We start from the raw sequence: 15,727 nt of genomic DNA, 5'->3' as shown, positions 1-15,727 counted from the left end.
TGGACCGCCAGGGCATTCCCTTACTTTTAAACTGTAGAGTTAAAACTTGATTATATTGCTACCTCCTACCTTTTTAAGGTACATCTAGTTTAGAGAATATATTTTGTTTATCTGTCAGCTGTTGTTTTCTCTTTCAAATGTTCTGTTTTTCAGGGAAGCACGCAACCACTATTATCTCATGTTGCACTAGCAGTGGCAAGTAAACTCACTTCTGCTTTATTTAATGCTGCCAGGTAATTACATCACAATTTAAATGATCTAATTTGCATCTCACTAGATTTTAACTTATATTTTGATAGTCTGCAGTTTAAAACTCTGTAAGCCCTGGTTTTAGTCCGAACTTTCTTTCTTTTCAGTGGTTGGCTTGGTTGGAAAAGCAAGCATGAAGAAGAAGTTGTCCAGAAGCAAAAACCCAAGGTTGAACCAGCTACCCCATTAGCTGTAAGGCAAGTCTGTCGTGCTCTTCTCACATTTTAGTAATTTTAGGAATGCGCTCTTGAATTAATGGTCTTCCTGTGTGCTTAGCTGTTTTGTTGATTTCCTGAGTCTTTGGAGCTTCTAAAAGTCATTAATGTGGGAATTATATATATATATAAATTTATTTATTTTATTTATTTATTTTTGGCTGCACTGGGTATTTGTTGCTGTGCGCGGGCTTTCTCTAGTTGCGGTGAGCCGGGGCTACTCTTTGTCCCAGTGCGCGGGCTTCTCATTGCAGTGGCTTCTCTTGTTGTGGAGCATGGGCTCTGGGTGTGCGGGCTTCAGTAGTGGTGGCACGTGGGCTCAGTAGTTGTGGCTCACAGGCTCTAGAGCACATGCTCAGCAGTTGTGGCGCACAGGCCTAGTTGCTCCGCGGCCTGCGCCACCTGGGAAGCCCAATGTGGGACTCATTTTCTCCACCATAATGTTAAGTCCACAAGGACAGTGATTCTTGCCTGTTTCATCACAGCTGTCTCCCTGTCAGGTAGTGGGGGGCTCAGTGTGTATGTGTGGAGTGTGCTCTTCTACAAACACCTGTACACTTAGCTTAAGTTGCAGGAAAATTGGTTTTTTGATAGCTGTTGGATTTCTTACTGTAAAAAGTTTAGTTTGTCATTAAGCTGTAGAAACTCAAAATGGACTTAGTGATACCTTTAAAAATAAATAAATAAAAATGGGGGGTCCCGTGCATCCAAGCACTCTTCAGCATGCTGGCTTGTGCCTCCTTGCTTGCTTCAGCAGTGCTGTAGGATATCTAGTAGATTCGTCAGGTTTTGTGGGGAGTGAGTATGATTTTGGCCTGATTTTGTTTTTAAATCATTTTTTATTACCCAATAGAAAGGCAGATAGAACCCCCCTCCCCCTTTTTAAGATGTTCTTCAGCTAAAGACATATAACAAATTATCTGTTATTAAAATTGATTAAAGATTATCTTCCAGGGTTTTTTCCATCTTCAAGTATGTTATAACCCATCACATTTTCTAAGATCACCCAAGAATCAAGAAATAAGCCAGGCTTCCCTGGTGGCGCAGTGGTTGAGAATCCGCCTGCCGATGCAGGAGACACGGGTTCGTGCCCCGGTCCGGGAAGATCCCACGTGCCGCGGAGCGGCTGGGCCCGTGAGCCATGGCCGCTGAGCCTGCGCGTCCGGAGCCTGTGCTCCGCAACGGGAGAGGCCACAACAGTGAGAGGCCCATGTACCGCAAAAGAAAGAAAGAAAGAAAGAAAGAAGCCAAATGGCCCTTATGCATCCAAATAGATGTAACAAAGTTTGAGTACTTTGTCTCAGGGACTTTTTTCAAAATGAATTCTTCTGGTCCTTTCTTAGTACCTCTTTACTTTTATTTTACTCACAGTTCTAATTAGATTGATAACAGACCAAGAGCAGTTTACAGATAACTATTTAGAAGAAGGGACGTTCTTGTACCTGCGTTGGTATCAGCAAGATATGGTATCTAGAAAAAAACTGAGAATAGATTAGAAATCAGACCCATACAGATGCCTGGGTAGGAGTGGAGTATTCTAAAATTTAGTTGGTTGTGAGGGTATTGTTTCTTATGATGTATCACTTAATCAAGGAAAGCTAGTTGTACTTGAGACTCTCTGAAAATAGGTTGTGGATATCTATATAGAAAATCTCTGAAATAAAACCTAGGTGTTTTTATTTTGTAATAGAGGAAATTTCCTTATGCATTTTGTATTGCAAAATGTGGTGTGATCAGTTAATAAATTAGGTATTAATCCATAGAAAGTTCATATTTCTTTATATAAAAACAGATTCAGCCTATTTTGTTAATGCATTTCATTCTTCTTTTATGTATTTCTGGATTGCACTTTGATTTGAGCTTTCTGTTTTCTTTCAAATACCAGGTTTGGACTTCCAGATTCTAGACGCCATGGTGAAAGTATATGTCTGTCTCCATGTAACACGCTGGCAGCAGTAACAGATGATTTTGGCAGAATTATTTTGTTGGATGTAGCTAGAGGAATTGCAATACGCATGTGGAAAGGTACTTTCTTACAAAAATCCAGAAAAAAAAGTTCATTTGCTTTCTACCCCAGCAGTTGGACAGTGTTATCCTTCTTCAGCTTCTGGTTGATAACAGTGTTTAATTCGTTACATTTATGCTTTTTGTCTGTTTGTTTGTTTGTTTAAACCATAAACTCAGATCAGCAACGCTTGATCCAGTAGTCTAACTGATATATCCTTTAAGTCTGACCACCTCGTAGGCACTTTTAACCTCTTCCGTACATACCTCTTTTCAGTTCTCACTGTCATTGTCAATTCCTGAGTTCACTGTCTTGCCCCCCTCGAATGCCAAGTCTTTCAGATTGAAGATGGCAAAACCTAGCAAAATTCATTTTTTTTCTAATTTGACTTCCGTATCTACGTGCTTGGGTCAGTTCACTTAGGTGTCTCAGTAACTTGGTCAGTTAGAAGTTGCATTTAGTGGCAAACGATGGAGCCGAGTACAGGGTTGATATGATGTCACTGTGACGTCCTCAGGAACTCAGCTTCCTTCCATGTAGCTTCCCCATGCAGGCTTATCTCATGGTTCAAATGGCTGCTGAGGCTGTAGCCTTCTTCTCTGCCTCCCAGGAAGGACGAAGGGGAAAGGAAGGCCTCCAATTTAGCCCACTTCGAAGGTGCTTTCTGAAGTCTTGCCAAGCTTTGTCTGCAGTACATTAGCCAGGGCTTAGTCACATGGCCAAGCTGAACTCTAAGGGAGACTTGAAAATACCTAGCACATTGTCAACCGGAGTAACATAAAGTCTCCTTGACCAGGGAGGAGGGAAGAGTGCATTGTTTGAAGTGACCTGGAGGAGCAACATGTCAGCATAGACTGCTGGTTGGAAACCACAGTCCCGGTGCAATCTGGTCTGCTTTTAGCTTTGTGAGGAATCATGGGTCGGAGGGCATTCTGTTACTGTGGCCCACACTGGGGCCACTGTTAACCTGCTTGCCAGAGAGTTCCTGCGGTGCTTACCTGCCACATGTTTAAGTGTCTTTAGGAATAGGTTTTAATGCTGCAGATAACATCATTTCTCCCAGAAATGGTGTCTGTCTTCTGAAACAACATCAAGGGTATGTTCTCAGCAAGGCTTTTCCAGAATGCGTACCAGCTGGTCCACATCCACTCTGGCGACCTTATCGCTGCCATTGTTGGCTGTCCTTCTGCAGCTGGCGCAGTCCGTCGTTTGCCTCCCCGTACTGGCGAGATCGGGGTCAGTTGCCTGTGAGAGGGGCCACCCTCAAGTGGAAGACGGGCCAGCTGCACCTTTCTTCTCGCAAGCTGGAGCCGTTTCCCAGCGCCCTGCAGCCCATGTTTTCCCCCCGTCTGCACATCACCAAGGGACTTGAGTAGCAGGCAACCCGTGTGATCTTTTTCTTATATGTTCATTGTATTTTTAAGTCTGAACCTGATAACCTCCCAAGAATTTTTTCGAAAGAGGAAGGGAGGGGAATGAGATGAGGAAAGGGTGCTCACGAAGCCTCTGGGATAACTTCTGTTCTTAAAGCAAAAAAAAAGTGATCAGAAGCAAATATAGCAAAATCTGAAGTTTTAATAAGACTTGGTGATTCAGTATTTATCATAATTATTATCTTCTTTTCTGTTTAATGTATTTCATAATAAAAAGCTAATGTCCTTTTTTTTTTTAACATCTTTATTGGGGTATAATTGCCTTACAGTGGTGTGTTAGTTTCTGCTGTACAACAAAGTGAATCAGTTATACATATGTCCCCATATCTCTTCCCTCTTGCGTCTCCCTCCGTCCCACCCGATAATGTACTTTTACAGCTTTTCTTAAGGCTCCCCCCGCCGCCGCCAGAAACATCCCAGAGTGCTTCAGGAGGCTACTGCTAAACCTCGATGACATAACTAAGTAGCTCTCCTTTCCTCTGTCTCCAAGGGTATCGAGATGCACAGACTGGTTGGATCCAAATTGCAGAGGACCTCCACGAAAGAGCGCCAGAAAAGGTGGACTTTTCCCCCTTTGGAAGTCCTCAGGGTCCAAGTCGAGTAGCTCAGTTCCTCGTGATCTACGCGCCGCGGAGGGGCATTTTAGAAGTGTGGAGCACACAGCAGGGCCCCAGAGTAGGCGCTTTCAACGTGGGAAAGCACTGCAGGTAGGCTGCAAACGCCGCCTTTTCCTGGTTACAGAAAGGAATGCTTTTGTGAAAGTAAAGCTTTTATTAAAGCTACTTATTAGATTACAAGTTGTTTGAGAATTGAAATGTCTTTTATTATGTTTTTTTTCCTGCGAGTGCCTGGTATATAATTAAGGATTAAGTATTTAATAACAAAGGAATCTGATTGAAGAGGCCGCCATGTGCTACTGAATTCAAGTCAGCTTTGGTGCTGCCATTTGTCCCCAAGCCTTCCTTACACTGTGGAGGCTCGAAGGAAAGATTCTTTCCAGTTCCCCTGGTGACGATGTTGAGTGAGGTGAATGCTTTGTTTGCCGCTGCAGCTTAGGCCTGATGGTGTTCATTTAATTTTCTAGAACATTTTTAACAAGGTATAAGAACCCTGCTCGTTGGGTTCTGCCTTACTTATGTCTTTGGTATCAGTATTTATTTGCCTTACTAATGCTTCTGAATTGATAATAATGTAGGAGTCCCAAGCTGTTAATAATAGCACCTTTTAACATTTTTCCTTTCTCTAAGATTTTTACCATATTGGTATGTGATTTCCTCAGGCTTCTGTATCCCGGCTATAAAATAATGGGCTTAAATAACGTTACCAGTCAGAATTGGCAGCCGCAGACTTACCAGATGTGTCTGGTTGATCCAGTGTCTGGAAGTGTGAAAACAGTACATGTCCCTTTCCATTTAGCATTGAGGTAAGTCGTCTCACGTGCCAGCTTACTTGTGTCCCTCTGCTAACTTCTCCTGGTCCTTTGTTTGCTATTGGTTTTACTCTGTTTCGTAGCTATCATTTTGTTCTCTTTTCTCATTAGACTGGTACCTTTAAAGTTAAATAGAAAGAATAGAAAGGAAAAAGAAATCTGGAGCATGTCAGAATTAAAAAGGAAAGCAGTTTCACATTCTGTAAGAATTTGTTGTATTTATTGTTTTAGTGATAAGAAGAGTGAACGAGCCAAGGACATGCACTTAGTGAAGAAACTGGGAGCCTTACTGAAAGCAAAATCTCCCAATCTTGGTAGGTGTCCTTCAATAAAAATGAAGCAAGCTGTTTTGTCATTTTTTTAAATTAATAGAATATTCTAAATGGAATAATCAAAACACTTCAGTGCATTTATGAGCTATTTCAACTCCTTTTTGGAATGAGGTGAGGTACAAGTAATCATGTGTAGTTTTTACTGGAATTACTCTGGAGGATGAAATGTGCCGTCCGAGTATTAAAATTTGTAACAATAAAACAGTAATTTCCGAGAGAACCCAGAAATCCTTTAGACTGACATATTGCAAATACGTGATTTTTTTCTTTCGGAATAAAGTTTAACTGTCATAAAAGTGAAAATTTTACTTTGGTTAATTTTCTTTCTAGATTTGATTGAAACAGAAATAAAGGAATTAATTCTCGATATTAAGTACCCTGCAACCAAAAAACAAGTAAGTGTAGATAATAAATGAAGTTTCTTGCTGAGTAGCTAGTATATATCCTTCTTAACGAAATCTTTTTTTTTTTCCTATTTCCCTCCAAACATGACAGGCTAAAACCTTCCTTTGTGTTTTCATTCCTGTTCATCCTTTTTTATATTCCCATGTGGAGGCTCCTATTGTTTCTTTTTGTCTTTCTTCTTTTTTAAATTAAGTAACATTACCATACACGGAAGCACATGTGTTTTATACACATAAACAAGCCCATACATAACGTGTATTCAAATCAAATAATAATAAGACAAAGACGTGTGTGACCACCCACCTTAGGAAACAGAACGTTGCCAGGAACTCGGAAGAGCCCCACACGTCCCTCCTCCATCCCATCCCCTTCTCCCATCCCTGAGGTAACCAGCCTTCAGAATTTTGTGCCTCTTTCTCTTTTGCTTTTCTTTTTTTTTTTTTTTTTTTTTTTGCGGTATGCGGGCCTCTCACTGTTGTGGCCTCTCCCGTTGCGGAGCACAGGCTCCGGACACGCAGGCCTAGCGGCCATGGCTCACGGGCCCAGCCGCTCCGCGGCACGTGGGATCTTCCCGGACCAGGGCATGAACCCGTGTCTCCTGCATCGGCGGGCGGATTCTCAACCACTGCGCCACCAGGGAAGCCCTTGCTTTTCTTTGCAGACACAGCATTTCTGTATGGCTCCTTTAAAACATATTGATGCATCTTCTGCTTTTGGGGGAACTTGATATGAATGGAGTCACGCTCTGTCTTCTTCTGTGACTCACTTCATTCCCTCACCATTGTGTTTCTGGGACTCACCCACGTGGCTGCCAGCTGCCTGCTGCAGCTGCGGTTGACGCCTGTGCTGTGCTATATGAATTCCACCCTGTGACTGCCACTGATTTGTTCACTTCCTTGTCAGTGCACATTTAGCTTGTTTCTAGTGTTTCGCTCTTCACAACAGCGATGGTGTGGCTATCCTTGTACGTTTTTCCTGGTGCACGTGTGTAAGAGTTTCTTGAGCTTATACCTAAGAGTGGAATTGCTAGGTATGAGCTTTGGCTGTACTAGTTGACGATAAATTGCCTATCACAATACTCGTACTAATTTACATGCGCATTTATACTGTGGAAGAGACCTTGTTGCCCCACCCACAGCCTCAGCCTCTCATGCTGTAGTCAGACTGGTTACCTTTCCCAGCCTCCTGGTTATGATATGGTAACTTGTTAGAATACTCCCACTCCTCCTATCCAGGTCCCTCATAATGCTGCCCAGGTGCTAACTGTAAATTCTTACATGACACATCAGTCCTCACGGACGCCTCTGAACTCGACTTTTAATCAGAACCAGAGAGCTAATGGCTCTAATCGTCCCTCAGTATCCTCAGGGGCATTGATTTCAGGACCCCCTGTGATACCTAGATCTCAAGATGCTTAAGTCCCTTATATAAAATGCTGTAATATTTGCATATAACCTATGCACATTCTCTTGTTTACTTTAAATCCTCTCTAGGTTACTTGTAATACCTAACACAACGTAAGTGCTATGTAAACAGTTGTAAATACAGTGTTAAGTGCAATGTAAATAGTTGCAAGTGTGTGGCAAATTCAAGTTTTGCTTTTTGGAACTTTGTGGAATTTTTTCTTTCCAAATTATTTTCCATCCATGGTTGGTTGAATCTGCAGATGTGGAACCCATGGAGACAGAGGGCCGACTATACTTGTTTTCTAATTATTTCATGTATATTACTTAAGCTCCCCACTTTTTCCTCTTTACCTCTTTTAAGCTCCTTCGAACAGGGACCTTACCAAATACGTCATTTTCATAATGCACAGCATCTAAAGTAGTGGGATGAGTTAGTGAATACTGATTTCTTTCTATCCCTCTTATTCTACTGTGACATTTTTTTAAACATCTTTATTGGAGTATAATGGCTTTACCGTGGTGTGTTAGTTTCTGCTGTATAACAAAGTGCATCAGCTATACATATACATATATCCCCGTATCCCCTCCCTCTTGCGTCTCCCTCCCACCCCCCCTCCCTCTTCCACCCCTCTAGGTGGTCACAAAGCACCGAGCTGATCTCCCTGTGCTCTGCGGCTGCTTCCCGCTAGCTGTCCGTTTTACGTTTGGTAGTGTATATACACGTCCATGCCGCTCTCTCACTTGGGCAGTCATTCTTTAAAAACGCTGTTTATCGTTTTATTGTACAACAGGCAAGTCTCTGACTTTTAATTGAGTTTTGCATTCCACTGACAGTAGTCATGGGCTCTCATCTTCCTCAGGGCAGCCTCCGTTATTTAAGGGGCTCTTGTGAGAAGGAGGACATGTGGAGAGGCAGTTTAGGGCATCGGTCGTGGAAAGGAGGCTCGTAACCCACACGGTTCTTCTCACTTTGATACCATCTTTCTTATCTTACATCGTGGGACGACAAAAGTGGGAAACTTCAGCATGGTGCAAACTGTCTTCTTGATCTTTTTGGTTTTACTCTACTACTGAATTTTGTATGAAGCTATGAATTTTATTAAAAACACTAGACACCCGAACAGTGAAAGTTGTGGGTTGTTTTACAACAGTTAAGGGAGAAAAGAAACCAGTTTAGTCTTTGGAAGATGGAATAATAGGACAGTGAGCCAGCTGCTAGCTTGTATAATAGTAGACAGAACAGAGGCAGATTACATTTTCCTGGGTATTTGCCTCTTTTGGTCACTTTCTCTATATCCTCCACCCAGTTGCCTCATCATAGGCCAGACCGACCTCTTGAGCCGCCCTCTACGCCCGTTTCTCCTCCACAGACACACAGAGTTGTTGTGGTACAATCTGATATTTGTCTCATGCCACATTCTTAGCCTACCTTTTAGACTATTTATAATCTCATCAGTCAAAATCCAATTTAATGTGCTGATCAGAACAGATAAGTAGGAACTTCAGGTGCTGTGTCTGACCCATTTGTGATTCTGATTGTTGCTTCTTTAGGCATGAAGAGGGATTTTGGAACTGATGATGGCCACTCTTAACTATCTCCTAGTGGGTAGGAAGGGGGTAGGTAGGGAGTGTGTGTGTGTGTGTGTGTGTGTGTGTGTGTGTGTGTGTGTGTATATATATATAATCTAGCATGGCCTGTGGATTCAGCCAGCCATGCTCAAGTGCAGTAATATAGCAGTAATTAAGTTATTGTCTGCTTTTATTATTGACATGACAATGACAGTGTCTGCTTCTCATTTACACCTCTAGAGTATAGACTTATTCAGACTCTTATTGGTGAATACCTTTATCTCTGTTTCTGTTTTGTCTTGGCCATTCTCTTGAACATCAATTGCCTTCTCAGTTGTTTCGTTCTCAGTCTGGACTTTCTGTCATTGTACCATGCTTGGCATGACATGAAATTGATTACCTAGTACTTATGATGCAACTTTAACTCTCAGGTAAGTATAATAAAACATCTTAAAAATGGAGCTCCCCTTTGAAACTTGGGGCAGTGAAAGTATAGGCATAAATGTAAAATTTAAAAAACAAAAGCATTGCTTTCTGATTATGAGCATTGCTCCATATCTTTCTTGCAGGCATTGGAAAGCATTTTGGCAAGCATACGTTTACCATTTTCCTGCCTCAGAAACATCACTCAGACTTTAATGGACACTTTGAAAAATCAAGGTAATAGGATTTGTACTGACTGGAGGTTATGGTCTCATCTCAAATTTTATGATGCTGACGATAGAAAGTATTAACTGCTTATGATGCCATCATGTTGCTGTATTTTTTAATTAATTAATTAATTAATTATTTTATTTTCGGCCAGGCCGAACGGCTTGTGGGATCTTAGTTCCCTGACCAGGGATCGAACCTGAGCCCTCAGCAGTGAAAACGCAGAGTCCTAACCACTGGACTGCCAGGGAGTTCCCCATCATGTTACTTTAATGTGGAAATAATATATAAGAAAGAAGGGAACTTACTTCATCCCTTTAGTATTGGGGACTTTTTAATTCCCTGTTGCTGTTTTAATTCCCTTGTATGCTGTTGATCTTCCTCTGAGCTTTCTCTGAATATGTTGCCTCTGTTTCTTACTGTAAATATTTTTCATTTGACTCCATCTACTGGGAGGAAAGATATCGGTATAGAATGATGGGAAGTGATTATTGTGGTAATAGCTGTAGAGTGTTGTGAAAGCCATTGGCGGGAGGGGACGAGATGTCTGGTGGTAAGAAAAAAACAGCCAGGTTCTCTTGCTGCCATTATGTCTTATTTAACTTTAAGTAATGTTGTTTTGACTATGATTAAAAAAATTCTAGGCTTTGATTTATGTTTTGTTCATGTATGGAATCCACATTTTTTCATCCATGTCCCTCATGAACGGAGCTAGGGCTTCCAAAATCACAGACTGTGATTACATGACCAGCTCTGAGTTTCCTGGTTGTTTTTTTTTACTGTTTAGAATTTATTTGTCTGCAAAAGAATTACATCTGTAACTGTGGGTTTGTAACTCCACATTCTGTCCAGCCGAGCTAGAAAATTTTAATTTATTCTGAATTCCTAACATCATTTAAAAATGTAGTGTGTGATGCAGTGACTTCATCTAGTCATGACTTTTTGCTTGTTGTGTAAATATGAAACCAGCTGTGTATTTAATTATATTTAAGCCAACTTAGAGTAGCTGAATAGATAAGTCGTAATATGCTGTTTCAGGACTTTTAAGCATCCTAATTTTGAGAATTTTTTTTTTTCCAACACATATGTAAAGCTGACTCTTGGTAAATAGTTAACTCCTGTAATGCATAAAGCTTGTTAGAAATACCTCTTTCAAAAAGTATAGGGCACTGATAAAGTCCCTGTATCCCCTAAGGCCTTAAAAATATCAAAATTTATTAAATTAAAAATTATCTTGCACTAGGCTAGGAGTAAACCAGACACCATTGTCAGAGTTCTGTAACATCACTAGTTTCAAGTTCTAACCATAAATGAGACTCCTAAAAATGTCAAGTATTTAGTATGCTAAGTTTTATTATGGCTGTAAGAACTTGGACAGCCTTCCATGTTACTATATCCCATATCAGAGTTCTTGGGAGTTTTCAGTATCTGCCTTTTTAGAGAAGAAATATTCATTTGTATTAGAAATAAATAGTTAAATATTCATATGTATTATACAGAGAGTATTTTTCCAGCACTGACCTTGAAAAAAAACCTGATTGATAGAGGATATTAAGTGGAATTCTACTTTTTGCCAGCCTTTCTTGAGGATACATCTGTCACAATCCACATCTTCTGGTTGAATTATAATACCTTTGACCATGATAATAAGAAGAGCCAGGCGACTTTCTATTTGTCTTTCCTCAGGGTGTGAGCACAACAGACAGTGTATGATTGATGGGGTGAGGGGAGAACATTTTCAAACCTGTTTCCAAATCATTTATTTAAATTTGAGTACTGGACTAAAATATTTCTTCTTTCTTTCTTTTTCCTTTTAACGTCCCCTTCTGTTAGAGCACCTAATTTCATTTAAAAATTTAGACATTTTGCCATGATGGGAAAAATTATTTTTGCCTTTTTAATCCATTATAGCTTAAGCATCCCAATATTTAATAAAATAGAACATCAAGGAATTATGTACTATTAAGAGATTTAATGAAAGAAAGGCTTTTTTTTTTATCAGTCTGTTAAATATATCTTTTTATTTTTTCCTTCTACCTTATAGAGCTTGAGTGTGTTGGTGAAGGATTGCTACAGTTTTGTGCCAATAAATTGAAATTACTCCATCTTTATGAGTCTGTCAGTCAATTAAATTCCATTGATTTTCATTCAGACACGCCATTCTCTGATAATGTGAGTAATCCCATTATTCATTATACAAAATAATCTCTTTGATTATTTTTTATTTTTTTCATTGGTAGTAAAGAAGTAGAATATTAAGTGTTTTTTTTTTTTTAGGTGTAAAAAAAAGTATTTTCTTTACAAGACCTTCTGCTGGCTTTCCGTGCCTTGCTGCTAAATTTATATCATTTAGGCTAGAATATTGAACTTATTGTTAATCCATTTTTAATACCTAGAAGCATTTGTTTTTCCTTATTTTTTAAGGTTACTTCTTACAATACAACTTCTTCTGGACAGGGTTTGCCAGTTAAAATATATGCAGTTTACTGAAGTAGCAAAATTTTAATTTCTTTTAAAGAAAAAAAAAAGATTCTGTCAAACAGAAGAGACCAGCTTTTCTGTGTTGTTGTTAGCAAGCTCTTACTGCTCTGTTGTTTGCTATGTAACGAAATACATTTAAAAAATATTTTATCATACATCAGAGTGTTTAAAGTAATTGTAGAAAATGTTCTGTGCTTTTAGCCTATAAAATGTAAAAAACTGATAGCACCTTGTAATGTTTATTACAGTGCAGTGTTGCTCATTTCTGAGGAGAGTATACAAAATTCTTACTTTCCATCTAGAGAAATCAAATTTCTCCTGATAGAGAATAGAGAGAAATATTGTCCTCTCTTCCCTCGACTACTATGTGACCTTGGGAAGGTGGCCTGGCATCAGGGCCTCCTGTCTTCTATTTGTCTAAAGGAAAATTATTAAGGTGATTTAAGTGATTTTTCAAGTCACTGGTAATGCTTTTAAAAAACCCATCTGGTGTATCTGAAAGTTAATTGAGTTTTAAAGTGGATGCCTTTTATTGTAAATACACATACATGAATAAAAATTTTTAAACAGAAAAATGAGAGAGGGTTTTCCCTTTGTATTGGAAATAACCTACAGGTCCTAACATCTTTTTTTATCTTTTGGGGTTCTAGATGGATTTTATAAAGCATTTTAACAGTCTTCACAATAATATTCTGTGAGTGCCATTATAAATGACAAAACCATTTTTCAGGAGCTTTTGTTTTGCTATCTACTTCACCAATAGAGAAAAATCATTTCAAGCAACAGAAGAGTTCAGGTTGATTAAGTTATGTCTATAGGATTGCCTGGACATTCCATAGATTCTTCAATGCCTAAATTTTTTTTTATGAAATCAAAACTATCTCTCTTGAACCCTGCAAAAGAAACTTAAATATATGGCATTAATAATCCCTTGTAGAATTCATTTCCACTTGATAGCCCCAATATAGTGTGCAAAAGAATTATAAACTTTTAAAGATCAGTTGACCTATTGTTCTTTTTTATTATTTTTTTATCTTTAAAATGCTTTTAAAGAATTAAAACCGTATTTTGCCGTAGACTTATTTGGATCCTTAAAAAAACATGCAGTCAACTTCTAGGCTGAATTTTGTACATACAAAACTAAAATACAAATCTAAACTAATTTATGTTTGCTGTCTGTAGGACATAGTTCATATGAGTTTGGTGTAGCATTGAACCACCTGTGTGTATTCCATAGCATTTTGCAGTTTACTACTTGTTCTTAAAACAACATCCATAAGTAAATAAATAACAAAACTGCTCATGTTTAAGAATGCAGCTTTAATCATGTAGCATGAGGGGAAGAAAGTTTTGCTTGCTATGGCGAATTTATGTCTTTTAAACATGTGTGTGCGTGTGTGTGTCTGTGTGTGTATGTGTATGTGTACACTTGTCCCTAATTTAGAAGAAGAATAGTAGATCAGGAGATGTTTCTGCACATAAGGTATGTAAAAACAGTTGGAAAGGCTGGCAGGTTGTACCTCTGCAGCCCCAAGAGCCACATAGAGGATTTATATGTAGATACAGCGAAGACTGTTTTCCACTGCTTTTATTTTATAATGTTTATGCTGCTTAATAAACAAGCATTAAATTTCAAAGAGTTCTTTAGTTTCCTCGGAATCACAAGAGTTGGCAGTTGACACCCTTTTAATATTTTTTTTTCAGCAGAGAAAGGTTCATTGCAGGGCCAAGCCAGGAGAACATGCTCAAAAATCCCGAACTCCCTGATGGTTTGGGGGGGAAAGCTTAAATTTTTTTTCTGATTAAGCAATAATACATGTTTATTAAAATTCAGACATTTTAGAAGAGTATAATCGCAAGAAACTTTCTGAAAGTGGTACTTTCAGTAATATGTAGTATTTCAAGATTAGTTTATTTAAATAACCTCCTACTCATGGATTGAGAGTAAAGTTTTAAGCAGAGCACATCCTAGCTGTCACATTAATTCAGAAGTCATCATCTTTTGCGTATAGTCTTGCATTTCATTTCAGATGATAGTGTTGACACTTATGGAAGAGTCATGGAAAGAGACACGGTCTATTCAGAACTTTTTTTTTCCCCCCCTGTATTTAAGGACTTGTCTGTGTTACTAAGGCTTGATGAAAAAGAACTTCTTAAGCTCCAGGCGTTATTAGAGAAGTATAAACAAGAGAACAGCAGGACTGCTGTCCGGTTTTCTGATGATAAGGATGGTGTGTTGCCTGTCAAAACATTTCTGGAGTATTTAGAGCATGAGAAAGATGTGATCAACATGAAGAAGATAAGTGAAGAGGACTGTGTGGCGTTAGGTGGGTAGAACGAGAAATCGCTCTCTGAATCCTCCCTACTCTAGACGGAAGCCCGGGAGGAGCTTATAGCACCTCAGAGATTGAGTTTGTTTTGAAATTAATTAACCAAAGAGTTTAATGTGTGTTTTACAGTCAACAGAAGATCCTCTGGACAGGTAGGCACTATGTCTTAAAAGTTGTCCTGAATTAGTAAGTACGCTTAGGAGACAGTGTCAGACATGTATGTAATGATTTGCCTTCTGCTTTCATCACTTAAGCCAGTTGAACCACTGATTTCTCTTCTCTCGTGTTGTTTTGCTCCTCCGGGGATCTAGGTTGCAATTCAGGAAGATTGTGAGTCCAGATGGTAAGTGGTCGTTGACTGACGTGTCTTGTTTTCGTTTTACCAGGCAGTTTCTTTTTTTGGAAGTGTTTATGTGGAGAAAGCTCCACTGAGGATATGTGTCGCACTCTGGAGTCAGCTGGACTTAGCCCGCAGCTGTTGTTGGTAAGGTTTCTTGTTTCTGGATGCTCTTCTTCCCTGATACTGTCACCCAGACGTGTCAGTCTCTTTTTCTTCTTACCATTGTCTCAAGCATGTCATAGAACATACATGAAAGCTTTCTGAACATGATCAAGGACATTTATAATCGCCATATTTAATTGAACAATATAGCCTTTTCTCACTCTCTGTAAATTATAACCAGCATGTTCCGTGGTTGGCCTAGAATAAATGTAGACTCTGTCACGTGTGCAGGCATTTGCAGTAGACTATGACCATCAGGAAAAACGTTCACGTGAGAACTAAAACGATCTTATCTGAAGGACAAAAGGAAGTTCCCTTAAAGCATATTATAGAATTACCACACATTCCCAGACTTTGAATATATATTAGGAATTAATGTCTATGCTATAACAAATGCAAATAAAAGAATCATCCAATGGAAAAACTACAACCCTAAATTTTCACCCTTTCTGAAAAGGGCAGGGGGGGTTACCCCACCGTCACCTCTCACGTGTACACATACACATACTCTGTCACAGCCCCCCCCACATCTTCAATTTTGGCCAAGATTTGGGCATTCCACCTCTGTGAACTTGTTGACTGTGTTCACGTATTGTTTTAATCGAATTTTAATTGTTTTAATTTAATTCCTTTAATTTTTAATTGTTCAATGAAAAATGGAGTCTGTTCTGCCTCACTCTGCACTGTGTATGTCAGGAAGGAAAGCAGTTAAAGATACAC

The 15,727-nt window shown here is 39.3% G+C and overlaps 1 protein-coding gene across 4 annotated transcripts in view; it reads left to right on the top strand.

Annotated features, from left to right (window-relative positions):
* Positions 1-15,727, top strand: part of RAB3GAP2 (RAB3 GTPase activating non-catalytic protein subunit 2) — a 97,473-nt gene that overhangs the window by 57,196 nt on the left and 24,550 nt on the right. For all 4 annotated transcript variants that reach the window (XM_059039696.2, XM_067027828.1, XM_067027839.1 and 1 more), the window contains exons 11-21: positions 154-233; positions 357-446; positions 2,350-2,489; positions 4,393-4,609; positions 5,182-5,325; positions 5,563-5,645; positions 5,994-6,058; positions 9,613-9,703; positions 11,739-11,866; positions 14,289-14,502; positions 14,892-14,989. In XM_059039696.2, coding sequence (XP_058895679.1) covers positions 154-233; positions 357-446; positions 2,350-2,489; positions 4,393-4,609; positions 5,182-5,325; positions 5,563-5,645; positions 5,994-6,058; positions 9,613-9,703; positions 11,739-11,866; positions 14,289-14,502; positions 14,892-14,989 — 1,350 coding nt within the window. The remainder of the gene's footprint in view (positions 1-153; positions 234-356; positions 447-2,349; positions 2,490-4,392; positions 4,610-5,181; positions 5,326-5,562; positions 5,646-5,993; positions 6,059-9,612; positions 9,704-11,738; positions 11,867-14,288; positions 14,503-14,891; positions 14,990-15,727) is intronic.

This window comes from Kogia breviceps, chromosome 1 (assembly GCF_026419965.1).
Source record: "Kogia breviceps isolate mKogBre1 chromosome 1, mKogBre1 haplotype 1, whole genome shotgun sequence".
In the NCBI taxonomy this organism is placed as follows: Eukaryota; Metazoa; Chordata; class Mammalia; order Artiodactyla; family Physeteridae; genus Kogia; species Kogia breviceps.
This window is presented reverse-complemented; position numbering and strand designations above follow the sequence as displayed.